Source organism: Oryx dammah, unplaced genomic scaffold, assembly GCF_014754425.2.
Source record: "Oryx dammah isolate SB20612 unplaced genomic scaffold, SCBI_Odam_1.1 HiC_scaffold_11210, whole genome shotgun sequence".
NCBI classification, from domain to species: Eukaryota; Metazoa; Chordata; class Mammalia; order Artiodactyla; family Bovidae; genus Oryx; species Oryx dammah.
The window spans coordinates 5,040,106-5,058,952 of record NW_024080603.1 but is presented as its reverse complement, the minus strand read 5'-3'; the positions used below and the strand labels follow the sequence as shown (position 1 = coordinate 5,058,952).

Below are 18,847 nucleotides of genomic sequence, written 5' to 3'. Positions count from 1 at the left end.
GGAAACTGTGAAGAGTCTGCCAATCAGACACAAATATGAAAAGCAAAACCCTCCCTTTTAAATCACACATAAAACCAACTGACTTAGGATGGTGAAAGCAATCAGTAAAATATTAAAAACTAAACCAATACTGGTGATGTGCTAATTCATCTAATTTTTCAATAATTTAACCCACTTTTAGAAAGTATTTGTTTTAAGACATAAGTCTCAAGCTAGTCAAAATATTTTTATATTTAATTAAAACTGTTAGGGACTTCCCCTGGTGGTCCAGTGGCTAAGACTCTGAGCGCTCAATGCTGAGGCCCTTGGTTTGATCCCTGGTGGAGGAGCTAGATCCCACATGCCACAAAAGACCCTGTGCAGCCAAATAAATAAATAAAAAATAAACATTAAAAGGAAAAACTTTTAAAGGGATCAAGAGTAAACGACCTTCAATTTATTTCAAATAAAGAAAAGAAACAGGGATCAAAGTCAGTGAAGAATATTTAGAATTTTAAAATAACCTAATTCTAACCTCTTTTGCTATATTTTTAAAATGCTATCAATCTTTCCAATTTTTTACTGAAATATAATATGCAAAGAGAAAAATGTACACATAAGTGTAAGGATCACAGAGTCTTTGTGAACACACCCATGTGACCAGCATTCAGATTAAGTAATTCTACCAGTATCCCAGATAACCTTTCCAGGCACTAACCCTCCACCTCTTCAACAGCTCCTATCCTGAACAACACAGCCTAGTTTTGCCTTTCTTAGCCTCACACAGCAAGTACTTCTTTGTGTCTGCCATCTTCCTTTCAATATTAGTTGCAAGATTTATCTACTCTGTTGCCCACAGTTGTAGATATTCATTCATCATTGCTATTTGTATTCCACTATTGATGGCCTTTTGAGTGCTTTCCATTTTGTGGCTATTACAAATAATACAGCTACAAACATCCTTTTCTTATTATTATTTTTTTTTTTTTGCAGCTAAGAACATTCTAACACATGTCTTTTGGTGAACATATGATAGGTATATATTTAAGAATATCTGGGAAATTTAAATAAACCTAGTCCTATTAACATACAATACATCTTTCAAATGCAATTTGTTAGTTTTGTAAAAAAAGAAAATAATAATTTTGAAAGCCATTATTTTCCTTACGTTGCTACTTTTGAGACATGTCTCAAAAAGAAAAAAAGATAGGTCTCAAAAGTAGCAACATAAGGAAAATAATGTTTTCATCTGTGTTTCAGTATCAGAATAATCACTACCTCTTATTAGCACTGATCACACAGCATTCCATTCCTTACATTTGTTTTCGTAGTCCCAGAAAAACAGGGGTGAAAATCTAACACAACTCTACTCCCAGCTCATAAAATAGCCTTAGGATTTTATGAATGAATAAATGAATATCTAGATGAATAAATGAAAAATATGCAAACCTCACCTCTGAAATAGAAAAGGAAAATATCACTTACCTCTGTTTCTTTCATCAACAAGTTTAGCTCAGAAATTTGACTCTTCACCTGGCTCTCCTTGCCAATAAGGTAATCAATATCCTTTGAAAGCTTCTCCTGTTAGAACATATTAGAAACACAAATAAGTAGAAAGAGAAGTGTAACACAGGGCTTGCAGAATTTTCTTAACACAGCATCCTCCTCTCTCAACTACAGTGATTACTGTTGTTAACTGGCTTTAAGCACATAGGCCCAAAGATACATGAGCAATTAGAAGTAGGCTACCTAAAAACACACAAACAAAAAGAACAAGGTAGATCACTCAAGAATTCCGAGTCTACAAACTACATTTTTGTTGTCTCCCATCATTACTCCCAGAATGATTCCTCACAAAGCGTCAAAGTAAACAGAAGAGCAGCAATCCAAATTGTGTTTTCTTCCATTAGATTTCACAACACGCTCATGAACACTGGCACGCCACACACACACCAAGAAAAGCAACAGAGACCCTTTCGAGGTAACCTTCATGGTCCATCCCAGCCTAGAATAAACAGTCATACGATATACAATGATGAAAATACAGATGTCTAAGTGACAGGTAACTTTCAGAGCTTACTGAATAACTTGTTTATAAAGCAGTCACTTTGGCACCGGCATAGTTTACCAGAGAGACAGTCACAGGTTGTGGGGGAGATCACTAGCACAGCCCACAAAACACAGTATGCCTAAAATATATTTTAAAACAATCACACCCTGAAGCATGATGGGCTAAAAAATCACGACAGACAACGTATTCTGAGTCTAAGCAAGACTAAGAAAATCCAGAGAACACCTCACAAGCTGTAGCCCTGACAGAAGATCTGGGCATTCCTGGTCACAACTGGTGACCAAGGGTTGAAAAGGGTTATTAAGAAGCAGGGCAGAGAATTAAAGATTTAGGAATGAATCTCCTTTCTATATCATCTTTTTTTTTTTTCACTTAGACCATGTTACAGGGTAAGAGAAAGTGCACAGAAATCAAAGTAACAGGTCTCGCTGGCAGGACCCACCTTTACAACTCTCTGGGACACCCAGGATCAGGCCCAGGGAGTTCCCCTGACTCAACAGAGGGACAGAGGAAAGGCCTGTGAAGTGGAGGAACAAGACTTCTGAGGAATCAGGGCAGGATGGGACCAGGAAGGAAACTGCAGGTGTTAAGGATCAGAAGAGACATTAAAATCTCGTGTCTTAATACAGCAGTTCCCAGACGAGGAAACCAAAGCTGAGCACAAACCTGACACCATAAGAAGCTGCACTAGAAACTTCCTCATGCACCCTAACCACGCTGCCACAGGCAGAGCACTGCCTCCACACCGAGCCGTGAGGCAGACAACAGCTCCTCCAGGACCCCACCCCTGTCTGGCCCACGTTAGGACCAAACCCACTGGGTGCGAGTGCTGGCACTCTTTTTAGCTACAGCAGCAAAGAAAGGAATTTGGACAATTAAACTGAACTGGACTTAGTTCTAAGTCAACAGATGGTGTTAGCAGGGCTAAACAGGCTAGAGGAGAGAGGACAGAATTCAGAAACACGGTCCACCTCCAGCGAGCTGTGACGCTGAAAGCAAGTCCACAGCCCACAGCAGCCTTTACCTGAGAGTCCTCCAAGCTCCAGTCCTCCGAGTCCCCTTAAACCTGGGCAGTCTATGCTAAGACTAGATCTGTTTTAACCAAGAATCAGTGGCCCATTTATTCATAAGCCTCCAAAAAGTATATGCAGCAGACACTGATACTAGACACTCTACCCGGGAAGCTCATCTCATCTGGGGAGCAGGTTTAAACCCCTTAGTTCTACTAAGACCCCAGCTCTCCAGGAACTGATGAGAGGCTAAATTCTCAAGGACCCCAAAGCTGCTCAAAGCTGGCTTGGTTCTCAAATGCTGGTGAGTACCAATCTCCTGAGAGCCCATGAGAACACAGATGCCCAAGCTCCTTGAAGGAGGTCAGCACTGGCCTCTGTAACTTTACCAAGGGTCCCAGGAGACTCTAAGGCCCACCAGAGTGTGTAATCGCCCCCTGCAACACTCCAGCAAGCAAAACTGAAATGATATCATAAACCTGTCACCTAGATCATGAAGCCCTCTGACGTAAAACCTAAAACCAAGTAAGAAGGACGATCTTAGGAGATCTTCTTGCTATTTTTAGCCAACTTAAATCATTTTATCCTTACTAAAAAGTGAATAAACTGAAAACTCCATAGAGTCTATTTTTTCTAAAGTCTGAAACATAAATGAGAGAAATTAACAACAGAATGCAAAGGTTAACTCAGGTGTATATTACTGCCAAAGATTAATTTCAGGTAACAGAAAAAAAACTTTTTTGGACAACTTGTGTAATATTCAACCAGTAAGAAACAAACAAAATGAAGCCAAAGTTAAAACTAGCAAACAGTGGTACTGCCACTGTGAGGCCCAAGAGAGAAACTAAGACAGGGTTTACGCCCTCACCTGAAAACAACAGAACAAACGGAACAGCTCTCGAGACACTGGACATCAAGAAACAAAAAGCAGTGCCCTCGAGGGATGGAAAACAAGATGAGCCTATGGTGAAAGTGTTAGTCGCTCAGTTGAGTCCGAGACTTTGCGACCCCATGGACTGCAGCCCACCAGGCTCCTCTGTCCATAGGATTCTGCAGGCAAGAATACTGGAGTGGGTTGCCATTTCCTTCTCCAGGGGATCCTTCCTGACCCAGGGATGGAACCTGGGTCTCCTGCATTGCAAGAGGATTCTTTACCATCAGAGCCAGAAGGGAATATGTTGGCCCCGGCTTATTGTCTGGAGAAGACTTCCCAGACCGGATGCAGACACGCAGAGAATTCAAACTAGGCTCAGGATCTCCTGTGAGAAGAGAGGATGGAGCTGAGAGTCTGGGAAAGCCAGAGGTTATAGACTGTAACACCTAAGAACAGACAGCCACAAAAAAAAGAACTCCAGAAATTTACCAAGGGCCTCTCTTCTTTATTCACAAGAGCTTTGGTCAATTCATGTGTGTAAGGAAATTGCCACAGGCTGGGGAAAATATCACCCAGAAGAATTGAAACAAACAATTTCAGACTTCCCCATCAGCCAGACGAAAAAAAAAAACACAAAACATTAAAACCCTCAAAATTCACAGGGTATTGAGAAAAGTAAACAAACAACTTTACTTTAATAGTCAGATAAAATTAGTCCCAGACCAAAGTGCTGTTCTGTCCTGCCTAACAAAGCTTAACACTAAGACCCCAAAGGAGCAAACTGTTCCCAATTAACCATACACTAGAAGAAAACCCTCAAAGAACTGTAGGAATACAAAAATAACCAGCGCTCAACAAGGTAAGCTTTGCAACACCTGGCAGCCAATCAAAAGTTGCCAGGCGTGCAAGGCAGGAGGGGAATCCAACTCAAAATGATGAGGAAAATCAGTCACAATCGAGCTACAAATGACACAGGTTGACAGAATTAGGTAAACAAAGGTGGACAATAAACAAAACCTGTAACCCACGTGCTCAAGAGGCCAGGCTGAGCATGGCAGATCCATTAAACACAAAACACGGAACTGTAGGTAGATATGCAAACTAGATACAGGCCAAAACACATGTGCATATATTGTTAACGGAGACAACAATTTAAATGGGTGGTGGATTTATAAATGAATGAATTCCTTTTGAAAAAGGAAAAAGGAATGAAACAAAAAAAACCCAAATTTAAAAGTATTAAGAGGGCCATGTATAACGTTAACAGACAGCAAGTAACTCAGGTTTAGCTAGTATCCACAGAATAGACAAGAAAGTTTATACTTATTCTACCGGCAAGCAACAAGAATCGAGCGTTTTAAAAAAGCTACTAACCACACTCAAGGTCATGGCGCTGGGCTCACACAGGGATGGATCATAAGGAAGAGTCCTTTGTCCCTCTCAGCACTCAGATTTTAGAACTAGCAGATTACAAGGACAAAGAGCTGCCTGGTCACATATACTAACAACCTAACATTAGCAGGTCATTAAGTAATGCTTCAGACTGTTAACTCATTTTAGTAAAACAGATCTGCCATGATTTTATACAGAAAAAAAGTTAAAGGTCTAAAGTTATAAAGAATCAAAATTTAGTTCTAAAACAAGCTCTACCTTTAAGGTTTTGTAGGCACTGCTCATGGTGGTTACGCGGTGATTGGAATGATTCCCACCCAACTTACAGAGATGACAGACTGGCCTCCTGCATAATTCACAGTACATGTTTATCCTCTCTGTTTCATGCTCTGGGCACATCAGAATCTATTGAATAAAGGATAAAAGTGGGATTAAGGGTCCTCATAGCTTACGTGACACTCAAAAGACGTCAGGTAATTGGATGAAGTACCAAAACACAAGGATTTGCATGATAAAATCACTAACTAAAGCCATTTAAAGTAATAAAAGTGTAAAAAGAAATAAAAGCATTTGGTCCATTGTATGAAAACTGTCTACATTAGAATTATTGTTTTTTAATTTAAGGGTTCAAATGGTCAATTAATTATGTCAATGTTATTTCCCCTAAACTTAGCACTATCAGACTTAAGTAAAATGCCTAAACAAGCTAGAAAGGTCTTCTGACCACAATGACTAGGCAATTATTCATGATTATGATCAATGTTTATAAAGTATTAAAACAAACAACTATGAGAACCTATCGCTTCATTATCCTCACAAGAAATCTGTTACTAAGGAACTTGGAACACTCATCATATAAGGTTCCAAATGTTTGCTTTTACATATTGGTTACCCACACACTGAACAAATTTAGAACTGTGCTTTCCTGATTTTAGTTTCTACCTTTTTATTTATTCCGTAAACTATCATCATAGTTAAACTGAATTTTATATAATATAGCTGTTTCCATTTGGAAGAAAAGGATTGTTTTAATCAAAAAGCTGTTCATTATTTCAAAAGATAATATTTTAAGCAGGTACAACTGGTCTGATAGCTTAGAAATATTTTTTTAAATTCTAATACAAAAAGTCCTAATACTAATCTGTAGCTCCAGGAAAAATAATGGAAAAGATTTCAAATTTTTAGGCATATCCAGGTTCCTACATTCTCAAAGCCATTACAATAGAATATAAAGCTTAGCTTCATGCAAAGAATGCAAGAACTCAAAATTACAAGTAAATATTCTATAGGATAAGAGACACCTTTTTAGAATTTTACTACAGTGAATAAAACTTGGGAGGGAAAAAACTTCTCAATATAACTTATTCATATTTCATTCTCTTATCAATCTTACATTTGTAAAGAGAACAAGACTGTAATTTATACTCAAAAATGGTCAACTTTATGAAATTAACTCCCAAAAACATACTTAATAATTATAGGTTCCTTCATGATAGAATAGTACTAGTCAATTTAATTAATATTTTAAAAGACACACCAAACACTAGGTTGAAGTCATAATTTTTTAAAAATCTATAACCTTGAGCATTTAAGCTGAGCTAAGGAATATAATAGCAAATTTTAAAGTATTTAATAAGTCTATTGCTACACTGGCATAATTTGAGAAAGAAGTCATTTCCAAAAGCATAAGCAGACTGCTCTTGTTTTAATCTACCAGTCCTACCCCATTTAATATGAAATGAGAAGTATTCAGCTCACAGTTTCAAGATAACTTTGAAGATTGCTTCTTTTTTCCATTTTTCTATGGAAATGTCTTATGCGCAGTGTCTTACGTTTAAGAACATAAATAGAATTCATACTCACACAAGTTACTAGGTTTAGGTGAATGAGAACATCAATCAAAAGAATCAATTACATGTTTTAAATCTATATAAATCAGAAAGCAGTATTAAGTGAAGATATCAAAAACACATTCTGCTTTTGAATCACATAATAGGGCAAACCACAATGCATAGAATCCTTTTTCAAAAAAAAAAAGAGTAATATTTATTTATTTATTTACCTGGAAGAATAATAAAATACATCACAATGTATCCTTATCTAGCTTCAACAAATATCCATTCAGAGACAACTTTGTTTCATCTATAACTTCATTCAAAAAGTTCCTTTGTACATTATGACAGAAACTACCCAAATACTTAAAAATGCAAATTCCACTTCCGATAGTATATAACCATTATGTCATAAGCTTCTAACTATTAGGCTGTAATTACTCTTATTTATTCATGGTACAATTTAGGTAACTAAAAATGTCAGAATGTTGCCCAACCACACCTTTTAGACAATGGCAGGCTTGTCATATTAAAGGACAAAAGCTTTTTAACTTTAACTATCTCAGTCTTAAGAGTATAGAGTATATCTGACATAACTATTCCCCCATTTCTCAGTAATCATTACAAATATTCAAGTATTCTACATCATTGTGTTTTAATAGAGTGAACAATACTACTGCCTTCTAAGCTCTGGGGATGTTTAGCAACACACTAACTCTTGCCTGGAAAATCCCATGGACGGAGAAGCCTGGTGGGCTGCAGTCCACGGAGTCACTAAGAGTTGGACATGACTGAGCAACTTCGCTTTCACTTTTCACTTTTATGCATTGGAGAAGGAAATGGCAACCCACTCCAGTGTTCTTGCCTGGAGAATCCCAGAGACAACAGAGCCTGGTGGGCTGCCATTTATGGGGTCGCACAGAGTCGGACACGACTGAAGCAACTTAGCAGCAGCAGCAGCAGCAATCCAACTATAAGGCCTTAATTTCTCCTCTCAGCTTTTAAAATTAGTTTCTTTCTGTCAGGTTCTAGACTTGATATAATTTATCTCACCATGTTAAGTCTAACACACTGACTTCATAGCAGCTTCACTCACCTTGGGTCTGAAGTTCGTAGTTGGACCCACATACTCGTGCTGCGCCTTTACGGTGCCCCAAGGGTGGTGAATTTTGAAGCATTCGTTGCAGTAGCTTGCACTGCAGTCCATGCAGCTTTTTGTGGATTCTTGAGCTGGTGGCTTACAAAGGTCACACATAATGGCTGTGGCTGCCCTGGCTGCCTGCCGATATCTTTCAACAATAGTTTCCAAAGTGAAATTTCGAAACAGACCATTGATTCCCCGCTCTCCAAGATCCACATCGTGCTCACAGCCAGGACAAGGAAAAGTGGTTGTCCTAGGGGTCAGTGAATTGCGCTTCCAGCCTGTGTAATTAACAAGCTCTCGTTTAGTTACATAGGTAGGAAAATGAATAGAATGAAAAAAAAGGAGTCATGTTTTGCAAAGATATGTATCTACATATATATTCCAAAAACATAATACTCAAAGTGGCTGCATATGAATCAGTTCGTATACTGAAAATCCCTTTTTTTAAAATGGTTTGTCCTTGGTATACAAAAGATAAGCCCAAGCTACTAAATTATGAAATCAAAGATGAAAGAAATTATTCTATAGTAAATCCCATATAAATCCCATATTAAATCAGGTATGTGGACAAAGCATACAATACTACACAGGGTCAAGACCTTTTGAAAGTACACAATTATATAAACATGGTTATTTTTATACATCATACCCAAAAGAATGTGGCTTGCATTTAAATGAAAATATCCTTAGCTGATTGATAGGAACTGAGTTTATACATAAAAGGGCAGGTGCCCTTAACCCAGGCAGGGTCCATGGATTGACTCCAGGAAGATTCAAATAGTTTAGTAAACTATTTGAAATTGCATGCAAAATTTTGTATCTATGTATCCATACATAGTTTCTGGTTAAACAATCCATAGCACAAAAAAATAAAAAGAAATTTTAAAATTTTAAAAAACAATCAAATCCATAGCTCAGATTCTCAGAAAAATACGTGACAACAAAATTGTTAAGTACCACCACAATAGAGGGTATCCCACTGTAGTATTGTTTTATCTAGAAAATTCAGTAGGCAAAATCATTAGTTAATTCAGTGCAATCTATAAGAGTGAAAAGCTTATTCATAAACCTAGAATCTAGTGACTTTAAGAGGAACCAACCATTTAATATCTTCTTATGACCTGAAAAAAAGAATCATTAAGATTGTTTAATTCAGTAATCCAAAAGATACACCAAAAATACTACAAGCAACTTTACAACACACTGAATGACCTTAAACATCACACCTTTCCTCAGTAGTATCCTGATTTTAACAAATCAAGAAACCAAGGCATGACAGTCCTTACCCACAGGTTCGCAGGAGTCTGGGGTGGTCTGTTTAACACAGGGGCATGCCTATCCTGCTTCCTCCTCTCCTGTATAAATCTAGTCCAAGCAGGTAGTCTTGGCTGCCCACAAAATAACTCCCTAAGTATAAACACAAACTGTTTTGGCTATAGCCTTCTTTCATACTACTATCCAATACCAAAAGTGAGTGGTTAAATTTAGTAAATCACATTTAGAAAATGTCTTTAAACAGCTGTATTAATATTGCCTAGGCAACATTACTGTCATCACTGAAGACTGTCTTAAAAGATGTCTGACATATCACTACACAAATCACTACAGGTAGAATTTAGTGATCAGTCCACGGTATGAGACATTTGAAGTGACTTTACAACATGCAAAACAACATTAGGCCCCCAAAGCTACTTATGCAACAAGCATGCAGCTGCATTATTTTAAATTTTAAATATCTTCAAAAAATCTAAAGACATTTTTAAACTTTTACATTTAAAAATATACCCAAGAAAGCAGTCACATAAAAATGTGAAAATTCTCTGTAAAATATATTCTTGTAATAATTCTAAAAACATGCAATATAGTATGAGATATTTCACACCACAGCAGGCACATAATAAAATAAGCAGCAGAACTATTTTTAAAACACATGCCAATGAAAATTTCATTTAGTGAAAAAACAAGCCAAATAATTCTGGAAGTGATACAGTGCAGTGGTCAAGTTTAAACAAATGGAAATTCATATTTAGTTACATGCTTCGACACATGAACTAGGTGATAAAAACTAAAATGGATAACTAATCTTAACAGTCAACGTTTTAAAAAAATGAACTATTGGTTTCATGAATTGAAGGTTGTGCTCAATTGAGTAATGGGGAAAAAACAAAAGTAAATTATGCCAGTAAAATCATGCTTTAACATGTACACTGGTGACACCCAGATTTTGACCCTCATGTTCAGAAATTTCAAAAACAAGTTTTATCCCTTTTCTGTAAACCTCTTTTAATTTGTTTTTACAATAAAAAACAAGGTGTAAGGCATCACACTGAACTTCTTAAACCAGACAAACCATTAAATCAATCTATCTTGACTATTTTTCGAAACAGATCTTAAAAGCTCTCAAAATTTTTTCATGAATACTAAAGAACTTTTGTCTGTTCTTATCTTCTACCATCGTTTTCATAAAAATAAACAATAAAATATATTTCAGGGCAATAAAGAAAACAAGAAAAATCTAAAGATATTCTAAGAAGTAAGCCAGATGGAAAAAAAAATCAAGTCAGTAGAACTAAGAATAAAACATAACAGCATCAATATTTCTCTATAACTCTGCTAATATAGTAACTATTAGCCAAGTGCGGCTATTTAAATTCTTAAAATTTAATATAAAAAGTCAATTCCTTAGTAGTACCCACATTTAAAACTGTCAAAAGCCATTTTTGGTTACCATCTTGCATGGCACAGGGTCAAGCGTTTCTATGATCATACAAAGGTCTATGGACAGTACTACCCAAACTCATGGTATAATAGTGGGTAAGTAATGACATCTTAGAAAGGTAAAGCAGCAAAATAGGCCAAGCGAGACAATTTTCCAAGTCAAACTCCATTCATGGGGTTAATGATATTTGCTAATTATCTGAACACTGTCATTTCACAGAATCAACACTTTCCCCCTATACCTTTAACTTCAAAGACAGATTAAACCAGTTAAGCATAAACCATGACACAATCGTAAAAATGAAGACTCCAAAATTATTTCAAACTGGTTTATAGCAAATCCTCCCTCAAAAGTCATCTTTCCATCACATATTCCCATTTAAACGATAAAGAATAGTAATAGAGTATTTCAAAACAAAAATTCATCACAAATCCCAGACCTATTCCAACTGCATCGTCTTCTGTCATATTCTGGCTGCAAACAACTTCCCCACAGTGACTACCTGGCCACGCAGTAGTCGGTATCTCCTCAGTTGACATCACGTTGGCTCCCTGGTGTTGTGCAACGGCCGCCGCCTAATGCACCAGCTTAATGCAGCCACATTCTGACCATCTGATGCCTATGAGTTACATTATCCCTTTGAGTATTAGATTTTCAAACTGCAAAAACTTTTTCTCGACTACCCTCTGAATCAAGTGGGTAATGAGCAATTATTTTTTTAAGCAAACTGTTCCTACCTCTCCTCCTAATTATTAAGTTTCAACACTTCAAATTCTCAGGGGCTCACTGAAGCCTGTAAGAGAATGGATGACGTGTGGCTTCTAGAAGTGGCTTAAGATTTTTAAATTGAGGCATGTAGAAGAAGGTGAGGAAAACAGAAAAGGGTAATATTTCAGATGTTTATTTTCTCCACCAAAATTTAAGGTATCACCAGCATTTTCCCTCAAAAAAAAAAAAAGTAGCCAATTTTACTTTAAAGGTCAACTGGAATCAAGAAAGAAATTATTTTAATATGATGAGTTGGCCCACCTTTCACACAAAAGCCATGTATATTATTTATTCACAAATGAGAAAGACCCAAATGTTAAAACTCAGATCCCAAGTAATTTAAAATATTAACAAAAAATACACCATATGCATAAACAAGCAAAGATTTATGGTATTAACTACCAAAATTATCAATAAAGTGAAACAAAGTGAAGTCGCTCAGTCATGTCCGACTCCTTGCGACCCCATGAACGTAGTCTACCAGGCTCCTCTGTCCTTGGGATTCTCCAGGCAAGCGTACTAGAGTGGGTTGCCATTTCCTTCTCCAGGGGATCTTCCCAACCCAGGGATCGAACCCAGGTCTCCCACACTGTAGGCAGATGCTTTACCATCTGAGCCACCAAGAAAATTATCAATACATTTAAGCAAATTAAGGTACTGGCTTATTTAACCTCCCCAAGGGAGCAATAGGGCTGTTAATTTAAGCTTTGCTCCATTAAGTAAATGTAAAGCATTTTTAAGGTAACATCTAAAAAAACAGTAACAAGGGGATGTCTTTTTCTTTAAAAATATCCCATCATGGATACATACACATGTGTGTGCATATACGACAAAATGCAAGCACTAATAATCAGAACTCCCTTTAAAAACATCAGAACTTGCTTGAAAATTTAGTCCTGTTGACCTTTAAGTCATGTCAGCCCAATTTGTTCACTTTCTACATGATTTTGAAGACTTGACCACTGATGATGATTTTTTTTAATTTATCTCTATAAAGTTATTTAATTTAAATCCAACACTATACTGCCTGCGGCCACACAAGCAATAAAGCATTTTCTACCTCTGCACCCCAAAGATCTCCGCTGTGATGCTGCGAACAATGAACAGAAAGCTGGATTTAGAATTTAATTTCAAAGAGAAGATTCACAACATGTTAACAAAAGATAAAGCAGTGACTGTGTCCTACACATAACACAAGTATTGAATTGACAGTAAAAAATGTGTGCCTCCTGGTACACAGGGCATTTATATAAAGCCACCAATGTAAAGCATTCATCGAGGTTATTTTATCACAGTTCAGAAGTAAACACTGTTGGTGCAGCAATTAAGAGCCTATACCTCGTCCTGTGGATCTGTTTCTAAACAATCACACATGTGCGTTTTCAAACAATTACTCATGCTAACCGTTGAAAATACAAAGTCAAAATAAAGTATCTTTGCTTGTTTTAGGTGACCGAAATTAGCACAGTAAATATTACTAACACTGATTGTATCTTAATGACAACAAACGGGACATGAACAAGATGGGAGAAAAATCTTGTGTGTATTTATATACACACACACATATATGACCCAAAACCAACAGTTATACAGCTCTTTTAGATTGTACAACTTAATATGCTAACGTTATCTACACAAATCTTGCTCGCCTTTCAAGGCATCCTTTTATTTTAAAATGTGTCAAATGAAACATCTGAAAGAAATACATGTGAAAGTGTAAGCCACACATCATTTTACATTTTCCAATGTGTGTGTGCACTCAGTCATGTCCGACTCTCTGCGACCCCACGGACTGTACGCCGCCAGGCTCCTCTGTCTATGGGATTTTCCAGGCAAGGATACTGGAGTGGGTTGCCATTTCCTCCTCCATTTTCCAATAGCCACATTAAAAAAGTAAAAATAAACAACTGAAGCTAATTTTAGAAATACATATTTAGTAATACAATATATTCAAAAATTATCATTTCAAAATGTAATCAATATAAAATCATTAGAGATATCTGTGTTCATTTTTTCCAAGAGTTCCAAGTGTATCCCTCCATTCAGACTAATGTGTTTCACGTGCTCAACAGCTGTATGTGGTAGTATACTGGGCGATCTGGAACGTCTGCTGCCAAGATCCCAGAGCACTACTACTCTTTCGTGAGAGAGCCGTCATATTCTGGAATCACACCCTTCTCCCAGCTAAACATTCTTATTTCCTTTAATCAGGAATTAACTTGTCCCCTGTCAGGACACAGTTCAGCTTAAAAGGGCTCTTCCTCAAGAAGAGGAAAGAACATATCTAGTAAATCTATTTTTGATCTCCTGTCCTGGAAAAAAATGCCATTATCAATGAAGATAAGCCATTATGGCATGCTCTATACAAATCTCATAGCAGACGTTTGCCACTCAACACCCATATGACAAATATTTACTGAATGGCTACCAACTGCTGAGCTAGGTAAGTTCCTGGAAACAGAAACAGTTAACTACTTTTCATTCCTATTTTATATTGATTCTATAAAAACTAACCAAGTCTTAAGATTAAAAGCCTAAATATAATAAAGAATTTCATGAAATACACATGTGAGCTCAATCTAAAGATCAGAAAAAATACTAGTATTTAACTAGAATCTCATTTAATGGACTGTGCTGAACATTAATGTACAAAAAGTGGATCTTGTTCGTCAATCAAGCCAGGGCCCCTAATTATTCTCTAAGAATCTACTAATAGATGAACTTTTATCTGGCAGAATGGTTTCAAGCTATCACCATCTTTCTGACCCTCCTCAGTACACCAGTCTCCTCTCAGGAGGAAAACATAAAAGTGATGACTTCACAAAGAGCAAAACCCTCTCCACCCTCATGCACCCTGCACCTCCCAGTTACCCAATGCTCTTTTTATGTACACACATACAACTCTTATGTGCGGAAAATATCCTCCAAGCAACTAGTGATTAGCATTTAAAGAAAAATTCATGGATTTAAAATACCATAGTACCACTCTTAGAACAAATCTCCTCTTATCCACTCTCTAATGGAACACACAGACACAAATACTGCCCAAGGAGATTCCATATCCTAGCACAGTCGAAAGTGATGACATTCTCTAACACGCAAATGAGAAAAAGATCCTTTTCTGATTTTTAAAAAAAAAAGTGTTTTGTCTTTTTTTTAACAATATTAAAAAGTTACTCCTAAATGAAAGAGAGAGAAATAGAGTGGACAAAGGATGAAACCGGAAACTTCAAAGCCCAAACTGGGCAGAGCTGAAGCCCTGAGATCTGGTGCTCATGGCCACTAGAGGACTCTCCTCGACAGGAAGGAAGTGCTGAACGTAAGGCTGTGACATTTCTATCCAAACCTTTGCCTCCCCTTGATTCTCACTGCTCATTCTAGCCCTTAATTTTCCAATGGCCTTGTTCCCAGTGATTTCAAATTCATTTTGATCTACATTAATCCTGCAATAGATGTTCAGAAGAAACAAACAGCATCCCAATAGTGTCGGATAAGACTTGAGAGTCCCAGGGACTGCAAGGAGATCAAACCAGTCCATCTTAAAGAAAATCAGTCCTGAATATTCACTGGAAGGACTGATGCTGAAACTGAAACTCCAATATTTCAGCCACCTGATGCGAAGAACTGACCCCATGGAAAAGATCCTGATGCTGGGAAAGACTGAAGGTGGAAGGAGAAGGGGATGACAGAGGATGAGATGGTTGGATGGCATCACCGACTCGACGGACATGAGTCTGAGTCAACTCCCGGGGTTGGTGATGGACAGGGAAGCCTGGCATACTGCAGTCCATGGTGTCGCAAAGAGTCGGAAACGAATGAGCAACTGAACTGAACTGAGATCTACTTCTATAAACTACTACAGAATTCCACTGTTTAGCTGATGTTCAAAATCATTATTTTAAAATCTGGACCCAAAAAATGGCTAAAGAATAAAATGTATTAGAATGATACCAAATAACATTACTCTAAAAGGCTTCTGGGACTAGGCATTACACAGTCTCATCCTTTAACTTTGCATATGTATTTACCTATTACCAAACATAGAAGAGTCCCTAGTAAGTACTTCAGTGGACCATTATTTCAACCCTCCTATAAAGGACATCACAGAGTTATAGAATACGCCCTAAAATACAGACACAGTTAACAATGGGTTTAACACAAAGCTGGTGTTCAACATCCAATATCCACTGTAAATGAATATCAAAAGACAATTAAAAGTTCATTCTGACATTTTAAAAGTTCATTTTAAGAGAGACAGAGATTCTTTTATAAGTTTTAATTTATTCACCTGGAAAGATTAACCCCCAGAATGATGAAATTTCCCTTCTACAATTATCTCTGAACATATAAACTAGCTCCATCACCCGGTTCTGCCACATACCTGGTCTGCTAACTCTGTCAATTTTATCCACGCTAGGGGAGGGAAGCCGAAGTCGAGGACTGCTCTGATTGGAGTTGTCAGACCCCACGTCATTGAACGAATCATCAAGCATCAGTAAGAGCTCCTTCACGCATTTATGACAGATGCTATGCTGACAAGGGAGAATCAGCGGGTGGGTGAACAGCTCCTTGCATGCCGGGCAAATGAGCTCTCTTTCGATATTCTTAATGGTCACCTTAAGGAGAAGCAGAAATCAGAATAAAGGGCTTTTAGTGTGTAAATACATTAACTTGCTTATACCCCGTGTATGAACACATATAGAATTACTACCGAAAAGAATGAAAGATTTTTTAAAATCTGAAGTTTCTTTTCGGGCTATGAAAGTCTATGCCGTTATTTATCCACCCCTCATCATTGCATGGCCTAGAAGTGAACGGACATGAGATGGTAAAAATATATATATATATTTGAAATATGGGAAAAATTAGCATAAAATATTTGGCATCCATAATATTTTGCCTTCAGTGAAATTCTGAAAGTAGATTAATAAAGATTAAGACTATAGCACCAAAAAAAAAAAAAGAATACAGCACTAAGAACAGGATTACTCCTATTTAGCACATTAGCTCTGTAACTGACAAGTAACAGGAGCTGGTAAAAACTGGACTAGCCATGATGTTCCTGGACCCTATTTGAAATCTACATACAAGCTGAATCATCAGCAATTTTCTACATTAAATGTGGCCATTTTCCACATGCAGAAACTGTAATGTATGTAAAATACTTGAGGTTCTCAGGCTGAATACCAAAGCAGTTATCTTGAAAGCACTTTATGAATACTAAAAGGGTAGGGAAGATTACAAAGAACCACTATAAGTGCTCTCAATGGTACAAGCTTGCAATATTTTCAATGAGAAACACTTAGGACTCATCACAACTATAAAGGTCTAACGACCTCATAACCAGCTTTCCCATCCTTTGCCTGGGCAGTTTTCCCTCCATGAATCCCAAGCTTCAGGTGCTATGAATCTGTATTTAGCATCCTTGCAATTGTAATAATTAATGGTACAACGTTAGTCAACCATTTCAACTACTGGAAACACACAGAGAATTAAAACTGAATCAATTCACTTCTTTTAGTTAAATAAAAATGTATGCAAGTCTATTCCCCTTAAAATGACACCAAGTGAGTTAATAATCCCTGACGACAGTACTTCAGCCAACGGGCTTTATCCGTGGGTCGTGCAATGCAGCGGTTCTTGCTGCATCACTCAGTAAATTATTTAGTAAAAGCCCGCATCACGTCACAGTTTTAAAAAATCTGGAAGATATCCACACTTCACAATTCACATCAAAGAATACAGAACCTTCACATCCTATCTCATTTCATAAACAATTTGACATCTAATTCAAAGGGAAATATTGTCTTCAAAATCCAAAACAGATTCTCACGCCCCATTTTATGGGAGGTTTACCTCTCACTGGAAGATCTAAAATTATTTCCACTTTTCTTGTACACAGAGCAGTGTATAAGCTTTCTAATCACGATGAATATAAAGCAATTCTTAGACAAAAGAAAAACGAGTGTTCATTTTACATACATTGAAGGGAAGCAATCTGATTACGAGAAACGTGGTGTGATGGCTCCCCCAATTAAGCCATTTCCAAATAAATGAGATTCGACGGAAAACCAACAAGTTGAGAAGAACTGCACTGCACACCCGACTCCCTGAAACAAAAGCACTTGAACCCCGACAGCTGCCGGAGCAAGCCCGCCCCGCGCGGACAGGCAAAGCCGGGGAAGAGCCTGCGCTCGCGGCGACCGCAGGCTGGGCTCGCGGGGATCCGAGGAGGACTAGAGAGCCAGCCCCGCCGCGCTCCGGGACAAAGGGCGGCGGGGCCGGCGCCCGAGGCCGCGGCGGGCCCCCGACTCCTTAAGACGAATTCGGCAGTCTGAAGGCCACCGGAGAGCCCCGCCCCAACTCCCCGAGGCTCTCAGGTGGGCCACCGCCGCGCCCGAGGGGCGCCCCCTTCCGGGCCCGGGTGACCCCGAATCCGACCCTCCCCCTCCCAGGGGCAGACAGGGGGCGCCCGGGGTGGCGGAACCGGCCCGGGGCGCGGAAGGCGAAGAGGAAGCGGGGCCACCGCACGCCCGCCCCCGCTCCTCGGGAAGAGAGGCTCGCTCCCGGCTCAGGGCAGCGGGGACCGAGCGCGCGGGACCCCGGCGCGCCGCCCTCGGGGCTTAGGCAGCCGCCCGCGCCCCTACCCACCAGCGAGTCTGAGCCGTCCCCCTCCATGGCAGCCTCCCGCCGGTGTCATCAACGGCAGGACCCAGGCAGGCAGACGCGCGGCCCCGGGGAGGCTCTGGCGGGCGGGTCCCTGCGGCGGCCGCCGAGCCTCGGTTCGGAGCCGGAGGGCAAGCTGGTCAGCCGGCCCCGGCCAGCGGACCGACGCGGGCAGGAGGCGGCCAGGGCGGACTACAGCACAGGCGCGGAGAGCCGAACTCTGCTCCTGCGACGGCCCCGGGAATCGCGGCCCGCGACCTGCTGCGGCGGCGGCGGCTCCTGCGAACTGCGGCGGGGCGGGCGGCCGCGCGGAGACCCAGGCGCGGGCCGCGGAGGGCGGGGCGGGGCGGGGCGGCGGCGTCGCCCGGGCGACAGCGCCCACCGCACAAAGG

The 18,847-nt window shown here is 39.2% G+C and overlaps 1 protein-coding gene across 1 annotated transcript in view; it reads right to left on the bottom strand.

Annotated features, from left to right (window-relative positions):
- The window catches only part of LOC120860993 (E3 ubiquitin-protein ligase TRIM36), a 30,908-nt gene extending 12,163 nt beyond the window's left edge, over positions 1-18,745 (bottom strand). The window contains exons 1-5 of the mRNA XM_040236701.1: positions 18,441-18,745; positions 16,171-16,405; positions 8,255-8,580; positions 5,585-5,731; positions 1,465-1,560 (exon numbers count right to left, since the gene is read on the bottom strand). Coding sequence (XP_040092635.1) covers positions 1,465-1,560; positions 5,585-5,731; positions 8,255-8,580; positions 16,171-16,405; positions 18,441-18,467 — 831 coding nt within the window. The 5' untranslated portion in view covers positions 18,468-18,745. The remainder of the gene's footprint in view (positions 1-1,464; positions 1,561-5,584; positions 5,732-8,254; positions 8,581-16,170; positions 16,406-18,440) is intronic.
- Positions 18,746-18,847: the final 102 nt, after the last annotated feature.